Genomic DNA, 17,427 nt, shown 5'->3' with positions numbered 1-17,427 from the left:
GCTTTTTCCTCCCTTAGCGCCTCCACTCTTCATCTTTTCTCTTTTAGTGATTCGTAGAGTAGACCAAATCTGTGCTCCTATGAAAGCTCTGCTCAAAATAGAAGTGAGTCAAACTGAAGTAACAGACATCATTGAAATAATTTCGGGTGCATAGTTACTCTAATCACTAGCCCATGGTGAAACAACCATGAAATGTTAGTTTGAATAATTTGTATTTGTCTTGCTTTATAGATTCAGTTTTAAAGGTGTGTTGTGTAACTTTCCAGGTGAAGGATTTGTCAAATGTCTGTGGAAATGTATTGCTTTGTTTGGAAAGTTTTCAGTGTGGTATTAAACCTTTCTATCTTCATGGAGACCAAGTTACAGGTCAGATCTGTGGAGAGACAACCCCGCTCATGGTCAGAATGCCTGTTTTTCTTGGTATTTTTTGAGCAAAAACCACCTGTAATTGAATAAATGTAAGGTAGAGCTGTTTAATATCATACTGTGGAACATTCCAGGCAGAGCAAGGACATATCTGCAGAAACAAGCAGGTGACTTACCTCCTACCAAAAAGTTACATGGTGCACCTTTAAATAAATACAATACCCTCACTTTTATAGTGTGTTTATAAGTTAATTCCTTCTTTATGCTCATAGCTGTTCAAACCAGTGTAGTCTTTATTCAGTGTTACTTCATTATGATTTTTTCTCCTCAATGTTCTCTCTGCATTTTGGAAGGGTTTTGTTGAATGTAAAGGGTTTTCAAGTTTTACAAAATGTCATATTCATTTTGTGTTTTTATAATTAATGTCAGACATCCAAATCTCACCATATAGTTAATTCAGTTATTACCAGGCTTATCATGAAAACAAATTTAGAAGCACAATATACTGCTACAGAGAAATATAATGAAAAATTTGAATATTGAAAATATTTTATGCCACTGAGACAAAACAAGATTATCCCAGTAAACCATTTTTAAATAGACAGTATCATTAAAAGGCCTGAGCTTCAACAAATAAACAGCAGAATGAAGCAATAATTAGTCAAAGAAGTTACTTATTATAACCCTCTATAGTTCAACTCAACTAAAATAACAAAATCTCCCCATTACTGCAAAGCAAATATACACACAATGAATATTGATCTCCAGAATATATTGTTCTAGTTATCATATATTGATATAGTATTTATTGTGACAGGCCTAATTATTACTATTTTGTGTACTTCTGAAAAGCTCAAGCTCCATATTAAAATCTAATCTTTGTATCTGAGTAAAAATAGCTGTTTTAACTCCAACAATAATGCCCTGTATGACAATTATTTTTTTTCCTGAATATGTATTTCTGCTTGTATGCATTTCCATATTCCCTCTTGTCCCTCTATCTGCAGTCTCTCTCTTCTCTTCTGTTTGCCACCACATGACTGCTCAGCCCCTCTCCTCCCCGCTCAGCTGCTCAATGCATTTTTAAACACTCCATCAAGTTCTAGCACAAGTTGTTTTAAAAATACATCTACTGATTAATTGATGGCTGAGGCAAGGGAGGCGCAGCCGGAGAGCCACCTTCTTTATACTGTTTTATTATTGTTTCTATCCCCCGTGGCTCATAGACTGCTGTTTAGATGTGTCTGTCTGCAAATAGGATAAAGTTTGGGTGTTGTAAGTGGCGTTTTGTGGGTATGTGGGAGTAAGTGCTATCCTGGCCTAAAAATGGTTCTGCTCATGTGATTTATTATTTGTTGTGTAGTGGAATCGTTAGGGGGATGTTGGGTAGGGAAAATACTAAATACAAGGGGATATGCATGCAGTCTTAGAAGTAACAGTAACCCCAACCTGTAATAGATCATGTTCGAGAATCTATATAAATGACATTTTATTTTTACAATTCATTTTTACAATTTTACACTTCATCCAGTGGTGTCATGAATCAACACTAAAGACGTGCTTGTTGTGAGTTGAAAGGACTTTAAAACATAAGATTAATATGGTAAATTTGTGTTGCCATTTCTGAACAAATATGGTTCAATATTTGTGGATATTACTTACAAAAACAATACATCTCCCTTAGAATTATATAGACCTCCAACTGAAACTATGACATTATCAAATTCTGATCATAACCTATTCAGGGAACAGGCTACAATAGTACAGTTAATTATTTCAAATATTCATCAAAACCAACCTTTCTTGTCTACTGATTAATTTCCAAAATGGTGTATTATATAATCTTGATTACATTGCACATAGCTGAAACATGCTCACGACAGCAACATGACAGTTACAACTTTCTCACAATTAGTTTGTCATTTAAAGAAACCAAAAATGTAACTGTGTTCACTTCCAGCCTCTTTTTACCCATAATGCACTTGTGTTTATCTTGAAGAAGTTGTTATGCCGCTGAGGTGAGCTAGGCGCTGAGGAGTTGCTGTTTTTGCGGGTGATAAAAAAAGATAGCAGGTGAAAAGTGGTGTTGTTATTTAAGCTTAATTACCCCAGATAGCTGCATGTCTCCCGGAGGAGCACCCAAATGACGAAATGACAGCCACTGCACCTTAGGGACCCTCTCTCACTGTGTAATGAGTGTGGCTGTTGAACTAGATCCACCTGTTTTAAAGACACATAAATGATCGAGCGCTCAGAATAACTGCCGGGATATGTCAGTTTGATCTCCTCATGTAGTCCATCGCAGGTCTTAATTAGTTACAGAGCAATGGGCACAGCAGCTGGTTTATAATGAGGGTTTAAAAGAAATTAAGCAAATTAAGATGAAATTGTCACTTTAACTTGCTAAAAGTGGCTGTGGAAAAGTGACAAAGGCTAGCAGGATCACTCATTATGAAAGCAAGTGCTAATCTGCCCAAATTTGCCACAAGGAAGGAGTGATTAAAAGTACAAACATAGCATTCAATATTAAAGACTGTACTCTTTCAACTAGAGGCATTTTGAAATTATGAATTTGGCATGCATGTTTGAGAACAACACTGGGAGACTCCATAAATAATGGCCACTATCAAGGGGAAATGCAGTAGATGTGATGAAATTCCAATAGACTAAGCATCAGGTCTGAACAATGTGTTGGTACCATAGACTGTATAAAGAAATGGACTAAGGGAGTGTGACCTCACCTATAGCATTCAGCTCCACTCAAATGAAACTCACAACGCTGGCTATTATAGGGGCAAATTTGGAGGTGAGTTCCATATAAGGAGTAGGAATTTATTTACGGACAAAACAGCTAAATAAAAACACCATGGTATTTATTTATGTATTTATTTTGGGCATGTACAGATTTACATACTTATATAATGGAACATATAACATAACTGAAATCATAATAACAAGAAAAAATATTGCCCAAAAAGGAATAGAAAATTTATTTAATCCCACCCCCACTCTTCTAATCTAACACAATGAGCGATCTTTCGCATTTTTCAGACATTTGCATTAAACTATATGAGGTATTTACAAGTGCGGACCAAGCATGTTATAACTTGATAGTATAACATAATCATACCAACAATGGTAAAGTTAAAGATACAGACAATGGTAACAGAGAACAGATACAAATAATGCAATGGACGGCACATACCAGCAATGGTAAGGAAACAACAAACGTAAACCAGCACTACAGAAGGCAGTATTGTTCTAATATTATGACCCATTCTCTATATACTGTGAATAGACCATATTTTTATACAGCAACTTGAATTTAAGGATATTTTGGCATTGCTAGAGATGTATATCCAAACTGTTGCAGAGTTTTACACCACATATAGACATGCAGAAACTTTTATGGGTAGTTCAAACCTTGGGCAATTTTAAATTTCCATACCCTCTAAAATGATAAGGGTCATGTAAAGCGGGTTAATAAGAACATTTTAAGACCAAAATGACAAGGCTCACTGCAGCAGTTACAGAAAGACTTTAATGTAAAGTCAATTGGAGCCAGAGTCAATGGAGCCAGAAGCGCCCACATCCTATTTGAAATGTGATTGCTAGTGGGTTAGCTATGTCCAGTTATATGTACAGTCAATAATTGGTACCAGTGTGAAATGGGGCCAAGCTGATGTTTCAAATTTTATTTTAATATCTATTTTGTATGTATTGATTACCTCTAACCTACAGGTGAAAATATGATTTAGTCAATCTAGTGATGGTTTGCTCTTTAAAAAAATGCACTGCTTTGATAAGGTTCTTACACTAATGAGTCACATGTAGCCCTTATAGATATCCTCTTTCACGTTGTCCTTGACTTTGAATGAATTGTTAGAAGACATACCGAGAATATAGGGGGTCTTGTGGCTTCTTACAGGGACATTTCCATTCTTTCACACAGAGAAATTCATGCTGTATGATCGCTCAACGTGGGATTATACAGTGAGGAGATATGGGAGCTAACCTTTATCATTTATCTTGTGAAGGCTTCTGTGACATATGAAGTACGCACTGCTGTAAGGGGTCTATGGGGGGCGCTGGTGCTGTGGGGCCAGTCTGCTGCTTGCTGTAGGCTGGATATGTGTGTGTGTGCGTTCAAAAGTGTGTGCCTCTTTCTCCAGGTGATGATCCTGTTCTTCAACCCCAGTGTGTTTCGCTGTATCCTCCTGCGCTGGGTTCGTCTGCTGGGGTTTGCCATTATGTACGGCACCATTGTTCTCAAACTCTACAGGTACCAAAGCGCTTCTATTGTCCTTTGTATCACTGTTTATGTGTGCTTTTGTGTAATATCACAAAATACTCAATAGTAGGGGTAGGGCAACATATTGTGCCACATGTTACAATTGTTACAAGATTATGCACATATTGGTAAGCATAATTTCCATTTGTTTATATTTGGCTCAAGCAAAAATAAATAAATTTATAAATATGTTCAGTGCTCTGAACATCAAAAAAGCAGTTGGAAAATTACTGCTAAAATAAATAAAACTATAAGACCAACATTGTAAACTCATCTGCACAATATAGTTCTGATAAATTATGTCAAAATCTCATCTTGTCTTGTTCTCATGGACCCAATCTAACAATTAAAGTCTTAAATTGAATGAGATTCACAAGCAGAACATAGCAACTTTAATGTTAAGTTATTAATTTCTTGTTGTTTTGGGGTCCATTTTTTTAACTTTTAAAATGTTATGATAAAGTAATTAAAAATACTAAGGTTTACAGCATTATTATCTTCTACATTTCAGTTATTAATCTCATGCCGCCCACAGTAGCATGGTTTCACATTTGAAATTCACATCAGTTTTTGAGTAGGCCCTTGTCGAGTATGTATTCAGTCTCCAACAGAAGCCTCCTTCAGCTCAGAACAAGTGTTTCTGAGATGACAGAGGGGGTCAGAGGGCGTACAAGTGTTCCTTTGGCAAAATTACCAATCAGATTTTTCCATATCTCTGTGGTTATGAGCTGTGCCCCAGGGGCCAGCTCCTGCAGACCAGTCTGTCTCATTATGTCTAGGAAGAGGGAGATTTGTCACAGCCTGGCTCTGAGAGGTTTTTTGGATGGAAATGTGTTATTCTATAAGTCATAGTGAGAAAGTGCCACACATCAAAAAGAAACTAAAGCAAATTATCATTCAAGAAACTTTTCAAGAAGTCAGATTTAACTGATTATTTCCTAATTGGCTATGTGTTAGGGTGCGCCACCTGCTTGTCTTTCAGTAGATGTTATAGCTCCCAGAATGTTCCAATATGACATTAGTATGACATTAGCCATAATTTATTAAGTTGGCCTACACCTAGGCTCTATACATGTTGAGTGAATGGAAGTTTGGAATTTATAAATAAGGCTAGTTATCAACAAAACCCTTAACTCATAGTGTATGTATGTTTCAGGGTGTTGAAGGTGTTCCTGTCCCGCACGGCCCAGAGGACGCCCTACATGACGAGCTGGCGGGTGCTGCGTCTTCTCCTGGTCATCCTGTTGGTGGTGCTGTGGTTCCTCGTAGCCTGGACCTCGGCCGTGTGTCAGAAACCGGATCTGAACCAAGTCCTGATCAGTGCCGGCCTCACCGTGGATGGGCTCCAGTTCAGTATGTGTCTGCTGGACCGCTGGGACTACATGATGGCTGTTGGTAAGGCTCCAGAATACATAATGTCTCCTCTATGGCAATTCATGTAAAAATACTGAAGACTGAATAATATTTATGTTTAATCCTCCTTCAACTCAACTAATATATTTTTATCCAAAGAATATAACGGATTGTGAGTGCATCTGACACCTACAGTATATTATAACTGTTGTTACCCCGATGTTCATCTTAGTTAAATTAATTAAACCTATATTATTCCTACTAATCTTGCACAGAAAACATGTTTGCTTTTTCAAATCTTATTTGACAAATTTGGTTGTTTGTCACATGGAAATCTGTTCAATAATTATCTCTGAATGACTATTGAATTATTATAAATGACTCTCATCATATCCACAGATATTATGAACGTTATTGGGTAGGGCAAGGGCAGCAATGAGAGAACTTTCAAAACTCGATTTAAAGTGACAGTAAAAATGTGAAACTGGTGTATAGCCAATTGCAATGTAATATAGTGTGTAAATCTTTGGAGCAGTCTGTCTGGTCCAAAGGAAGTGTGAGTTTGTCAGAAATATTGGCTGCAGTGTGCTGGCTCTAGTGTAAGAAATGTCCTCAGGCTCCACTGAACGCTGGGGTCAAAAGGTAGACCGCCTGCTCCACCGCACCGCTGAAATATCAAAACAATGTAACACAATTCAGTCTGGCTTCCACAAAGAAAACCCCATCCTCTTTTTGTATCTTGCTTTGATAGAAACATGTGTTTTTAAATAGTTTGCAGTCTGAACATGCAAAGAAAAGCAGGAAAGCTATCTCTGTTTATTTTTGGCTTGAACTTGAAGCTACAATGTCTGTCTTCCATTCAAAATGCAAAATATTAATGTCATTTATTTTCAATGTCCTTAATAGCAAGATGAACCAGGTAAAAGTTTGTGTAGACCTACATTTGATATGAAACTACAATAACAGTGCCTAGTGTCAGTTATTGAACACAGAGAAGTATGTGTGTCCACAGCTTTACACTAAACACAAAATATTGAGACTTTGCAGCTGATGTTATCAACAATCCCTGGGGGTGTGATGCTAACTGTAGGCTCTGCTTTGTCTGATCTTTTTTTTTTTTTTTTTTAACACAATCTGACCAGAAAGAGCTGGTTTAGTTGGAACTACAACAGTCATAGTTACGGACATAAACAAGTTTGCATTAGAGTCACTTTCACCTTTTTTGTTGAAAAACACCTAAACAGGACCATGGGCTCATATTTATCACAATCTACTTGTTAAAATAGTTATTTAAATCCTTTTATGTTTTTTTTTTTTTACTTTTTTGTCTCTGATTACTAATCTGTGAATTGTGTCTCCATGGTAATTACTGAACATTTCACCACTGGGATACATGTAGAACACCCTCAGTGTGATGTCACTGCAAAGTATCAATAGTCTGATACTGAGGCTGTTACGTGGAGTGTCATTAGCTTCTTGCATACAAAGAAATCAATATATTGGCCTTCCTTACTCCATACATATCTTGTGGCTTGTTATGATACAACTATAGTTATATCATCGTCAAGGCAATAGGCTGTGGTAAGAAATGCTAACAGTAATAAATTATGATAATGAATCTTTTCAGATGATTTTGTAATTTGACCCTTTCTCTCACAGTAGCAGAGTCACTTAAGAGTCCGGTCAGTTCTGTCTGGTGTCATGAATTGTACACAAGGCAATAAATGGCATTATATTTGTTGTGGTCCATTATTTTACATCAGCTGAAAGGTCAGACCATGCACAGGGCTAATGTTATTGATTAGGCTCCACATATGTTATCAGAGTATACACACAGAGGCAGAGGTATACCTCACAGATATCCACAGTCATTTCATCTAATCTTTCATTTTCAGTAAATTTTCTTAAACATATTTTTATTCAGCTAAGGAATTTATTAGTGCTAGTTGGAAGTTGCATTGTTATAATTATTGTAATAATAGTTATTATTTTAGGGATGTGCATTTCTAAGGTGAAAAGATTTTGAGTAGACAGCTTTTCTAATTTTGATATGCCAGTGTTTTTTGTGTTATTTATCATTAATATTTCGTCAGTTTAAAAATATGTAACAGGTTTGATACCAATAAGGGCCATAACACTTTCTAAATTCTAGTTTTGAAATCGATTAGAATCTGAGTAATAATGTTCACACCTTTAGTCTGAGTATGTGTAGGTTCTCCTGTCATGTGCCTGTATACAATTGCTGAGCTTCTTTAAAGACACTGGCCGGCCACAGCAGGCAGTGATGGGCACCACAGTGAACCAGCTCTGACAGCAGGAGAGCGTAATCCTGTTTGGAGATGAAGAAGAAGAGAAGGCTTCCCTCAGAGATACTCGCCACATCCCTGAAAATATGACGGACAAGCCAAACTCCAAAAGCTGAAGAGGGAAGCTGTGAAGTCTGAAGCTTTTAGGCAACATGGGCAATGATGCAGAGAGAGAAGAGAAGGGAAAGAAAATCTCCAAATGAATGTGTGCAGGACTGTAATCTCTGTGTCTTTCACTTGAGCTGTAAAATGAGGGAGTCCAGCTGCTCACGCTGAGAACCTATAAGAAACGGGTGATCTGAAGGACAGAAGTCCCCTATTGGGATTAGATGATGGGAAGAGATTTTGCATACTGTCTGAATTTGTGTGTCGAAAATGTGGAAATTAATGTAACAGCTTTCATTGCTATATCTGTTTTTCACTCTTACAAGTCAGAAATTAGTTCTTGAGCCACATTTGCCAAGGAATAATAGTAGATGTAGTTATTATGTTAATATTGTGTCTCTCCATAAAAAAACATAGATTTGTGTTCTGTTTCATGCATGTTTCAATAATTCTGCCATCGCTTCGCACACGCACATCATGCACAGCTTGTGCACTTTTTTCTTTCTGGGGGAACCAAAAACCAGTGGATAGAGTGAGAGGCAGGTGCGGTCGATAGCGATCACACTTTTGCTATATATTGTTATAGTCAATATCAGTATATTGTCAAATATATGTATGTGTGTCTCTTAAAGTTACATTATGTAACTTTTCTGGTGGATGGTGAGCCAACATCTCCATGGATGTTATTGCTTTGCCTGGAATGTTCTACAATGGTATCATATTTACCCATGCTGCATTCAATTGCAGGAGTTTTATTGCTAACAATAGCCCGAAAAGCATGCATTCTTGCTGTGTGAAGACTCACCTCTCCAGAGATCTGAGCTCAGTGACATCACCTGCTTGTCAACATTGATATAAATGAGTTGAATGCCAGATTGTGGTACATTCAATAACGTATTCACATTCACTTTTCAGTGTCTGATCAGGTGCATTCCCTGTGCCCTCTGCTGGACAATGCCCTGTCCTTTACCTGCAGAACTAGGTTGTCCAAAAAGTAGTTTTAAAAGCCTGGAAAGTGCATGATAGGAAAAAAACAACCTAAGCCTTTTTCTCATTACTGTGTAAAAGGAGCTATTCATTTGAATGCACTTATTGCACTATTTGTTTGCATTAGCTGCAACACTTGTTCTTCTGCACTTACAAAACACTCTCTAAGCAACCTTTCCCAGACGCTAAGTGCCATGTAATTACCTCTGATTTATGGACAAGATATCTCCATGAATATTAATGCACCGTTCATATGAATAGCCCGACTCGTGTGTTTGTTATTGTTCCTGGAATACAGCAGAAACAATTGTATTTGAAGTGGTCATGGGCTTAGAGAAAGATACACTATATTATATTAAATGAATAAATGTTGTTTGCTCTTGGTACACGAGCTTTTATAGGCCTATTATTGAGGAGCATGAAGCAGTAAACTTAGAAGAGCCAGACATAATTTCATTTCTCCAATACAGTCTGACCGAAGAAGTTCTATTAATGAGTTTTAAAATGGCTATTGATTCCCTCTTGCAGGCCCATATTTTATTCTATTACAATAGCAATTTATGTGATAATGACTTCTACTGCCAGCTATAAAGTGTGAGACCTCTTCAAATCAAAGCTTCACTATGAAGATCTGATAAATATGGGCGCTCACTGACACAGAAGAGAGTTAATCAATAATGCTATGTCTTGTCTTTTCATTGTGTAGCTGAGTTCCTGTTCCTGCTTTGGGGCGTGTACCTGTGCTATGCCGTTCGGACCGTGCCCTCAGCATTCCACGAGCCTCGCTACATTGCTGTGGCCATCTACAATGAGCTTGTGGTGTCGGCCATCTTTCAAATCCTCAGGTCAGTATCTGGTAAGAGTGGGATAGAGGGAGGAGCACGTGTTATTATAAATGTTAGGTTTATATATGTAAATAGGCTAAATAAAATTATTATTGGTCCTATATTGCACAAAATTGACTCTTGTGTGCTATAGGCCATGTTAGAATGTTACCTACTCAAAAACATGTCTCATTCACAGATGTTTTAGGAACCCTGTTTTATTAGTTTGTCTACAGTTCCCAGAGCTCAAAATACTTGCACCTTGATGATGTGATGTCATGTAGTGGTAGCTACATGTTTTCACTTGGTTTAGTAGAGATTACTCCAGGGCTTTAATTATCCAAATGATTCCAGTGAATGTGTAATGAGTTTAAAAACACCGTGGAGCACTTCCTGCAAGAAAATGACATTACAAGGTGTTTTCAGTCTGAGAAAAGAACTCAGCCTAAATATGTAGGGTTTGTGTGTTAAACGTGTGAATGAAACAAAACACAACTCCAGATATGTTTTTGATGAGGAAACAACATTATAACAAAGATTAGACAATAGTGTAATTTAGACCAGAAATAGCTTCCAGTGAATGCCAAAGGCATAAAATGTGTGTTGTATCAGAGCTAACTAGATAAAAGAGAAGGTAAAAGTTGTGTAATTTGTGCAGTGGCCTGTGGTGTGGTGCTTCGTGGGACAATAGAAAGGTCACACTGAGTTAATCTGAGTGGAGCAGCCCACTGGCGCATTTTCATTTTCAGCTGTCGTCTGGGACTGAAACATTAGGGGTTTGTGAGTCTGCTGCTGTTTCTCAGATAAGACATGTGCACAGAGCAGGCTGAGTGCTAATTCAGCATCTTCATACAGCAGAGCTCATGGAGAACTCATCTGAAGATTTTAAAGTACAAAATGGAACAGAGCATGGAAAAATGGCATTGTTTGCATAAACAAAGATATTTTAAAGCAGTCTGTATTGCACATAAAGGAGAAAATGTGATGGTTAAGCCACATTCCCCCACATATTTTCCCACACTGCAGGTATCTGGAGCCCATCTCAGTTGTTTTCTGCAAGTGACAAAAACAGTTAGAACAAAGTAACAACATTAGGTGCACAGTTGTTAGGCAAGGCAAGGCAAGGCAAGTTTATTTGTATAGCACAATTCGTACACAAAGTAATTCAAAGTGCTTTACAGAATAAGAAATACATTAAAATCATAATAAAAACAAATCAAAACATAAATAATCATGAAGATTAAAATTAAAAAAGAGAGACATAAATTGGAGAGAAGAGTGCGGAATGAAAACCTTTCAGTTATATGCACAGTTAAACAGAAATGTTTTGAGCCTGGATTTAAACAGCATCACAGAAGAGTCTGTCTCACATGTTCAGACTGTTCCAGGTTTTAGCTGCATGAACCTGAAACGCTGACTCCCCTTGTTTAGTCCTGACTCTGGGCACCAGCAGGAGGCCAGTCCCTGAGGTCCTCAGAGTGCGAGATGGTTCATACGACACTAACATGTCACAGATGTACTTTGGTGCTCGGCCATGGAGAGACTTGTACACAAGCAGAGCTGCTTTAAAGTCTATTCTCTGAGGCACAGGAAGCCAGTGCAGAGACCTGAGCACAGGACTTATGTGCTCGTACTTCCTAGTTTGAGTCAGGACCCGAGCTGCAGCGTTCTGGATGTTCTGCAGCTGTCTCACAGCTCGTTTGGAGAGACCAGTGAGCAGACCATTACAGTAGTCTAACCTACTGGAGACAAACACATGGATAAGTTTCTCCAAGTCTGCTTTAGACAGTAAACCTTTGATTTTTGCTATGTTTTTTAGATGGTAAAAGGCTGCAGATGTTATTGATTTGATGTGGCTGTTAAAGTTCAAGTCTGAGTCATTATTACCCCTAGATTTCTTGCCTGATTTGAATGTTTTAGAGAGAGACTGGAGGTGACTGCTGACACTGTCCCTTTGTTTTTGTGGACCAAACACTATGACTTAGGTCATTGTCTAATTCTGTAATCAAAGTCTTGTTGGTATTTTTAAATAATATGTATTTATTTACCCACAGATTTTCCCTGGTCCCAGGACTCCATCCTGACTGGATGTTCATGTTGTTCTTCGCTCACACTCATCTGAGTGTCACTGTCAGTCTGTGTTTACTGCTTGTCCCAAAGGTGATAAACATTTCATACTTTTCTTAACAGTTTTAACAAATTAAATCAGAAAAGCATGTGTCTGATCAGAAATGAGGAGATGCACTCTTATAATTCTAATAAACCATAGTTGGAGTAGGTCTAATATTTTGTCCCAAGTCCCAAGAATTATTTTGGCAAACTTCGATCTATTCAATCAAGTAAAGCAAAGTTAAAACAGTAATAAGACAGTGTCTGTGCTCATTTTTTATGAAAATTGTGATTCATACAGGAGAAGGTTGTTTTGGTTTCATTGTGAAAAAATCAGATCAGATTGTCACTTAACTGTGAACCTGCTCTGTGTGGGCTGTATCACTATTCCAGCTGAGTCAGTTCTTTGTTTTGATTTTCATTATACTTGTAGAGTGAGTCAGCTGAGTACACGGGGATAATTAAGAGAGCATACTAATCTCCCAGCGTCTGGTCCACAATATGAGACAAATATTTGCTTGAGCCTCTATATCCAATATTATATTTAGACAGAGTTTTACGTTTGGTCATTATGTCAAAATCAGCATACTCAGCTTGTTTGCTATCATACACAATTAGCCTGCCAAATAATGAGCTCAACACATTTACATTTGGATATACTTCCTGCATGCTTGGTGGTTGTAAATATAACTTGTGTTTCTTTGTTTGTAGTTTTTGTCCAAAGGGACTCAGGCCAGGGATGACATTGCCACAGAGGCATATGAGGAGGAGCTGGACATGGGACGCTCCGGCTCCTATTTAAACAACAGCATTACCTCAGCCTGGAGTGAGCACAGTCTGGACCCCGAGGACATACGGGTACACAGACATTTGGGAATTTAATATTCACTATATAGTATCCTATGAATGACTATGTATTTAGGATTTTGAATGCATGTCTATGGCTATACATAAATACTTGTTCTGCCAGAGGATACAAAATTAAAAAAAAAACAACAACTTCAAAATAAAATAAAATATACATGCCACAAATGAAGTTTCACTGTTAATGTTATTAATGTTAAAATGAATTGATGCTTGTAATTGTTGCTTTTTCGAATAAAGTGGTTTAAAGACAAACAGTGAATAAATTGATTACATTTGGGCTTAAAGAGGTTTAAATTCCTCTTCAGTTTTTAATATCTAAAATACTTTATAATAGTAATAAATAGTAAAAATGTAATGAGAATTGTTCAAGTTCACAAGAACATAACAAACCAATTTGTTTTAGCCACATCTACTGTATTCTTCGTGCTGTGTTTCAGGATGAGCTGAAGAAGCTGTATGCCCAGCTTGAGATCCATAAGCGAAAGAAGATGCTTGCCAATAACCCTCACCTCCAGAAAAAACGCAACTCCAAGAAGGGCCTGGGCCGCACCCTGATGAAGCGCATCACAGAGATCCCAGAAACTATGCACCTGCACCGACAGGGCAGCCGCGAGGAGGGCAGCGAGCACGGGAGCAACCGCAGCACCCTCAGGAGGGGGGCTTTTGACCACCCAGGGCACCATGGTGAGACTAATACTACCTTTATGTAAACGGAACTACTTTCTTTTCTTGAGGTTTCCATCCAGAGGCAAAGAACAATGTAGAACTCCATTTCTGTTTTAAAACCTAATGTACTCTGCTTTTAGTGCACTTCAAACCCTACAATTGAAGCCTTGGGACTGCTAAAAAGATTATTCTTGTTTTGTTTTTAAAAAGTTTATGTAAGAAACCATTAAAATTTTCTGTATATTTGTATTTATGTTCAGGTAAATCTCGAGACGACTCTCTAAGGAACAAAGTCATGGCTTTAAAGAAGTCCCTGAGCTATGACCATGTCTGTGACCAGGAGGGGGCCGCTCCCAGCCCCAGTGGCTCAGCTGGAGGAGAGAAAATGACCCCTGTGGGAGGGGGCGAGGGATCGTTTTTGGGCTCACTAATTGGTCGAAGACACACCAAGAAACCAATGGACTCACCTGTGACCACCCAGACCCTTCAGCCTGCCGAATCCACAGAGTCTGTCCCACTCTTTTGGAAATCTGCCAGTGCCCACAACCTGACGCACGAGAAGAAACCAGTCCACCTGCGCACCACCATCATGCAGAAGTCTCTGAGTGTCATTTCCAGCGCCAAAGAGAAGATGCCCAGTCTAGCCAACAAGAGTGTGGAGGACGCCAATAAGAGGGGTCCGAAAGGGAATGAGGGGAGTACCCTAGCAGAGGTGGATGAGACCCCAGAACAATATCCAAAGATGATTGTGAGCCAGTCTGTGGAGTACTCCAAAACACCACTCAAGATGGGCATCATGAAACAGCAGGTATGCCTTTCAGAATGTACTAAAGTTTTAAAAGTACTGAGGTCCTCACATAAGAATTTCATTACTTCATTACAGAACTCATTAACTCATGAATTAGGTTGACATTTTGGTGGCTAAAAGAAACACAGCATCACAGACATCAGCAATGTCTGTGATGTTGTCCACACACAAACAGCATCTTGATATTTATTTCAGCAACATCTTAGCAAATCTTGTGTATTTACATGAATAAACTGTATTTGTAACTGACAGGTGAGTGGCAGCCAGCCCTCCATCTGTTCTGAGACTGGGAGGAGCCTGTACGATGTTTCAGAGGTGTGTCCTTGGGAGATGGAGGAGAGTCAGACCCCCACATCTGAAGTCAAACCTCAAAAACATGTCTCCATCGCACCAGGAGAAACCACAGCTTGTGGTCGCCGTGGCAGCAGTTCTGGGACCACCAAAGGTGTGCGCTCGCAGCCAAGACACAAAACTGGACAATCACCGGGCAATAGACGAAGAAGCAGGGATAAAGGAGCAGAAAAAGACGAAATGAGGGAGTCACGAAAATCCAGACCACAAAAATCTCCTCTGCCTTTAAAACCAGATGTATGTCCATGGGAATTTGAGGAGCAGCCAATCATGGGACCTGAGACCATTTCTCCAGACCGAATGCGACGAAAGAAAAGTGTCACACCCACCGATGGCAAACCCAAAACTCTACATTCGGACCACTCCAAGTCCACAGGGAGTCTGCTGCAGCCTCCATCACTCATGGTGGAGATTTGCCCGTGGGATTATTCCAGCCCCCCATCTCCCAAACAGGAGCGAGGGTGCAACAGTCCCAGCACACACAAGAAGAAGAGGAAAGGCTCATGCTCATCCAATCACAAAGCAGAGAAAGAAAAGGGACGGGAGAAGAGCAGGGAGAGACGCAGCTCCTCCAGTAAGCCATCTTCAGAGAGGAGGAGGGTGAGCCAGTCCTCGGATTGTCCTGGGGTAGTGGGGTCAGAGAGGCGGAGGAGCTCGTCCAGGGACCCTGAGGTGGTGTACCGGGACAGTGAAGCACCTCGCAGCAGTCTCTTACAGACTAAACCCTCCGGAGAGAGGAAGAGAGCTGCTGTCATCAGTGCACCCAACATGGCTGACGTCTGCCCCTGGGACTTTCCCAATCCAGACTCTGGAGGGAAGGTGTGAGGAAAACCATGTCATTTTTCATTCACAAAAACAAAAAAGACTCAGACAGGTTAGGCTGAGAGTTAAGATTATTATTTTTTTCAGTCTCTTTTTATGCTGATGGAAAACATTTATTCTTTCTTTCTTGCAACTCAAGCACAACATGACAGGGAATACAACCTTCAGGTCACTGTAATAATAAGTATTCCACTCTTTTTTCACCAAATAACAGTTTTAATTAAAGTAGACCTGACAATCACTTATTAGCATACAGTCGTCTCCACTACTCGACATGCATGTCCCTTGGTGTACTCTGATTAGGTTTAAATTTAGATTATGTGATAAATCAGCAGAGACTGACACTATTACATTTGATGATGAAAGGCAGTGGGGAATAAAGTTGTGAAAAAAGGCAGAATGAGCTGTGAGGTTTCTAGACACATCAGTGAAGCCAAATCTTTAGGCAAATGTAATTCATATTAGAAAGACATTGTGTTTGATCAGAGGAACCTGGGGATTGCTATTGTTAATCCTCCTGATATGAAGCTCATGATACAGTCATAATTGATTTATTTAGTCAACATTTGGGGAGGTTTTGTCATATAGGTTAATGCCATTAGTTGATTTGATGCTGTTTATTAATTTTATCTAGAAAATCACATAACTAATTACTTATATCTTTATTTATGCTTTTGCTTTGGTCAGTCTCCTCTGGGGTTTCAATACAAATCATCTTTATGGAAATGCTTATGATTTACTTATTGATTTGGCCTGGGTACATACATCAGATGCCCTTCCTAGTTGGATAACCATGCTTTTAATAAGGTTTAGTACTTACACAAGAATATGGAGGCTCACCACACCTTCTTTGTTTTGCATTTTTAATTAAGATAAACCCACATTACAAAGTAGAACACTTTTAGCCCTCAGTTTAAGCTTGCCTTGTTAGTTCTGATGCACTGCAGGTTTTCAGACAGATAACCATGCACATATGCATGACCAAGTAAACCCAACCACATATTTCATTGCAAAAGTCATTAATTTAATTTCTATCTACACTTCAATAACAACAGTATTTCTATCCTTTGACCACCCACTATTAATAATGAATACAGTGCAATGTAACCACCTACGTCTGTGTGAAGCTGCATCCTGATGTGCATGATCATACTGGGCTTTGTAAACAAAAAACAAAACAAAAAGTTAAGGGCCTACAGAGGGAAAACCACTTTTAAAAATGTGTCTCAAAGAATGTGAAGACAAAAAAAAAAAACAAAAAAAAAAAAACACATTTATAATATTTCAGTTTTGTACCAGGTTTTGTTGGACCTTTCGAATGGAAAACTGTGCACAAATATATGTATTTTATGCTTGTTCATTGTGTTATTACTGAAAGTTGCAAATGATTGTAGCGTCCACATGAGAACGTTTCTATTGTACATCATGTTGTGTTGCATGTACATAAGAGTCAATGCTACAGTTCTGAATTAAATGTTTGTATAAAAGTATAGGCTACTGTTTTGTATTGACCTCAAATTTTCTTTTACAGTAAGATCGGATTCATTTTATTTTTTGATTCTGGAAATGTAT

At 38.6% G+C, this 17,427-nt stretch overlaps 1 protein-coding gene across 1 annotated transcript in view; it reads left to right on the top strand.

The window, feature by feature from the left end:
* Positions 1-15,858, top strand: part of gpr158b (G protein-coupled receptor 158b) — a 46,787-nt gene extending 30,929 nt beyond the window's left edge. The window contains exons 7-14 of the mRNA XM_055151942.1: positions 4,539-4,648; positions 5,814-6,052; positions 10,115-10,253; positions 12,287-12,392; positions 13,053-13,199; positions 13,646-13,892; positions 14,135-14,682; positions 14,935-15,858. Of these exons, the coding sequence (XP_055007917.1) occupies positions 4,539-4,648; positions 5,814-6,052; positions 10,115-10,253; positions 12,287-12,392; positions 13,053-13,199; positions 13,646-13,892; positions 14,135-14,682; positions 14,935-15,858 (2,460 nt within the window). The remainder of the gene's footprint in view (positions 1-4,538; positions 4,649-5,813; positions 6,053-10,114; positions 10,254-12,286; positions 12,393-13,052; positions 13,200-13,645; positions 13,893-14,134; positions 14,683-14,934) is intronic.
* The last annotated feature ends 1,569 nt before the right edge of the window (positions 15,859-17,427 follow it).

The sequence above is a fragment of the Boleophthalmus pectinirostris genome, unplaced genomic scaffold, assembly GCF_026225935.1.
Source record: "Boleophthalmus pectinirostris isolate CB_2022bp ecotype Guang Dong unplaced genomic scaffold, ASM2622593v1 HiC_scaffold_16, whole genome shotgun sequence".
Lineage (NCBI taxonomy): Eukaryota > Metazoa > Chordata > Actinopteri > Gobiiformes > Gobiidae > Boleophthalmus > Boleophthalmus pectinirostris.
Note: the sequence above shows the minus strand (reverse complement) of the source record. Positions and strands in the feature narration are given on the sequence as shown.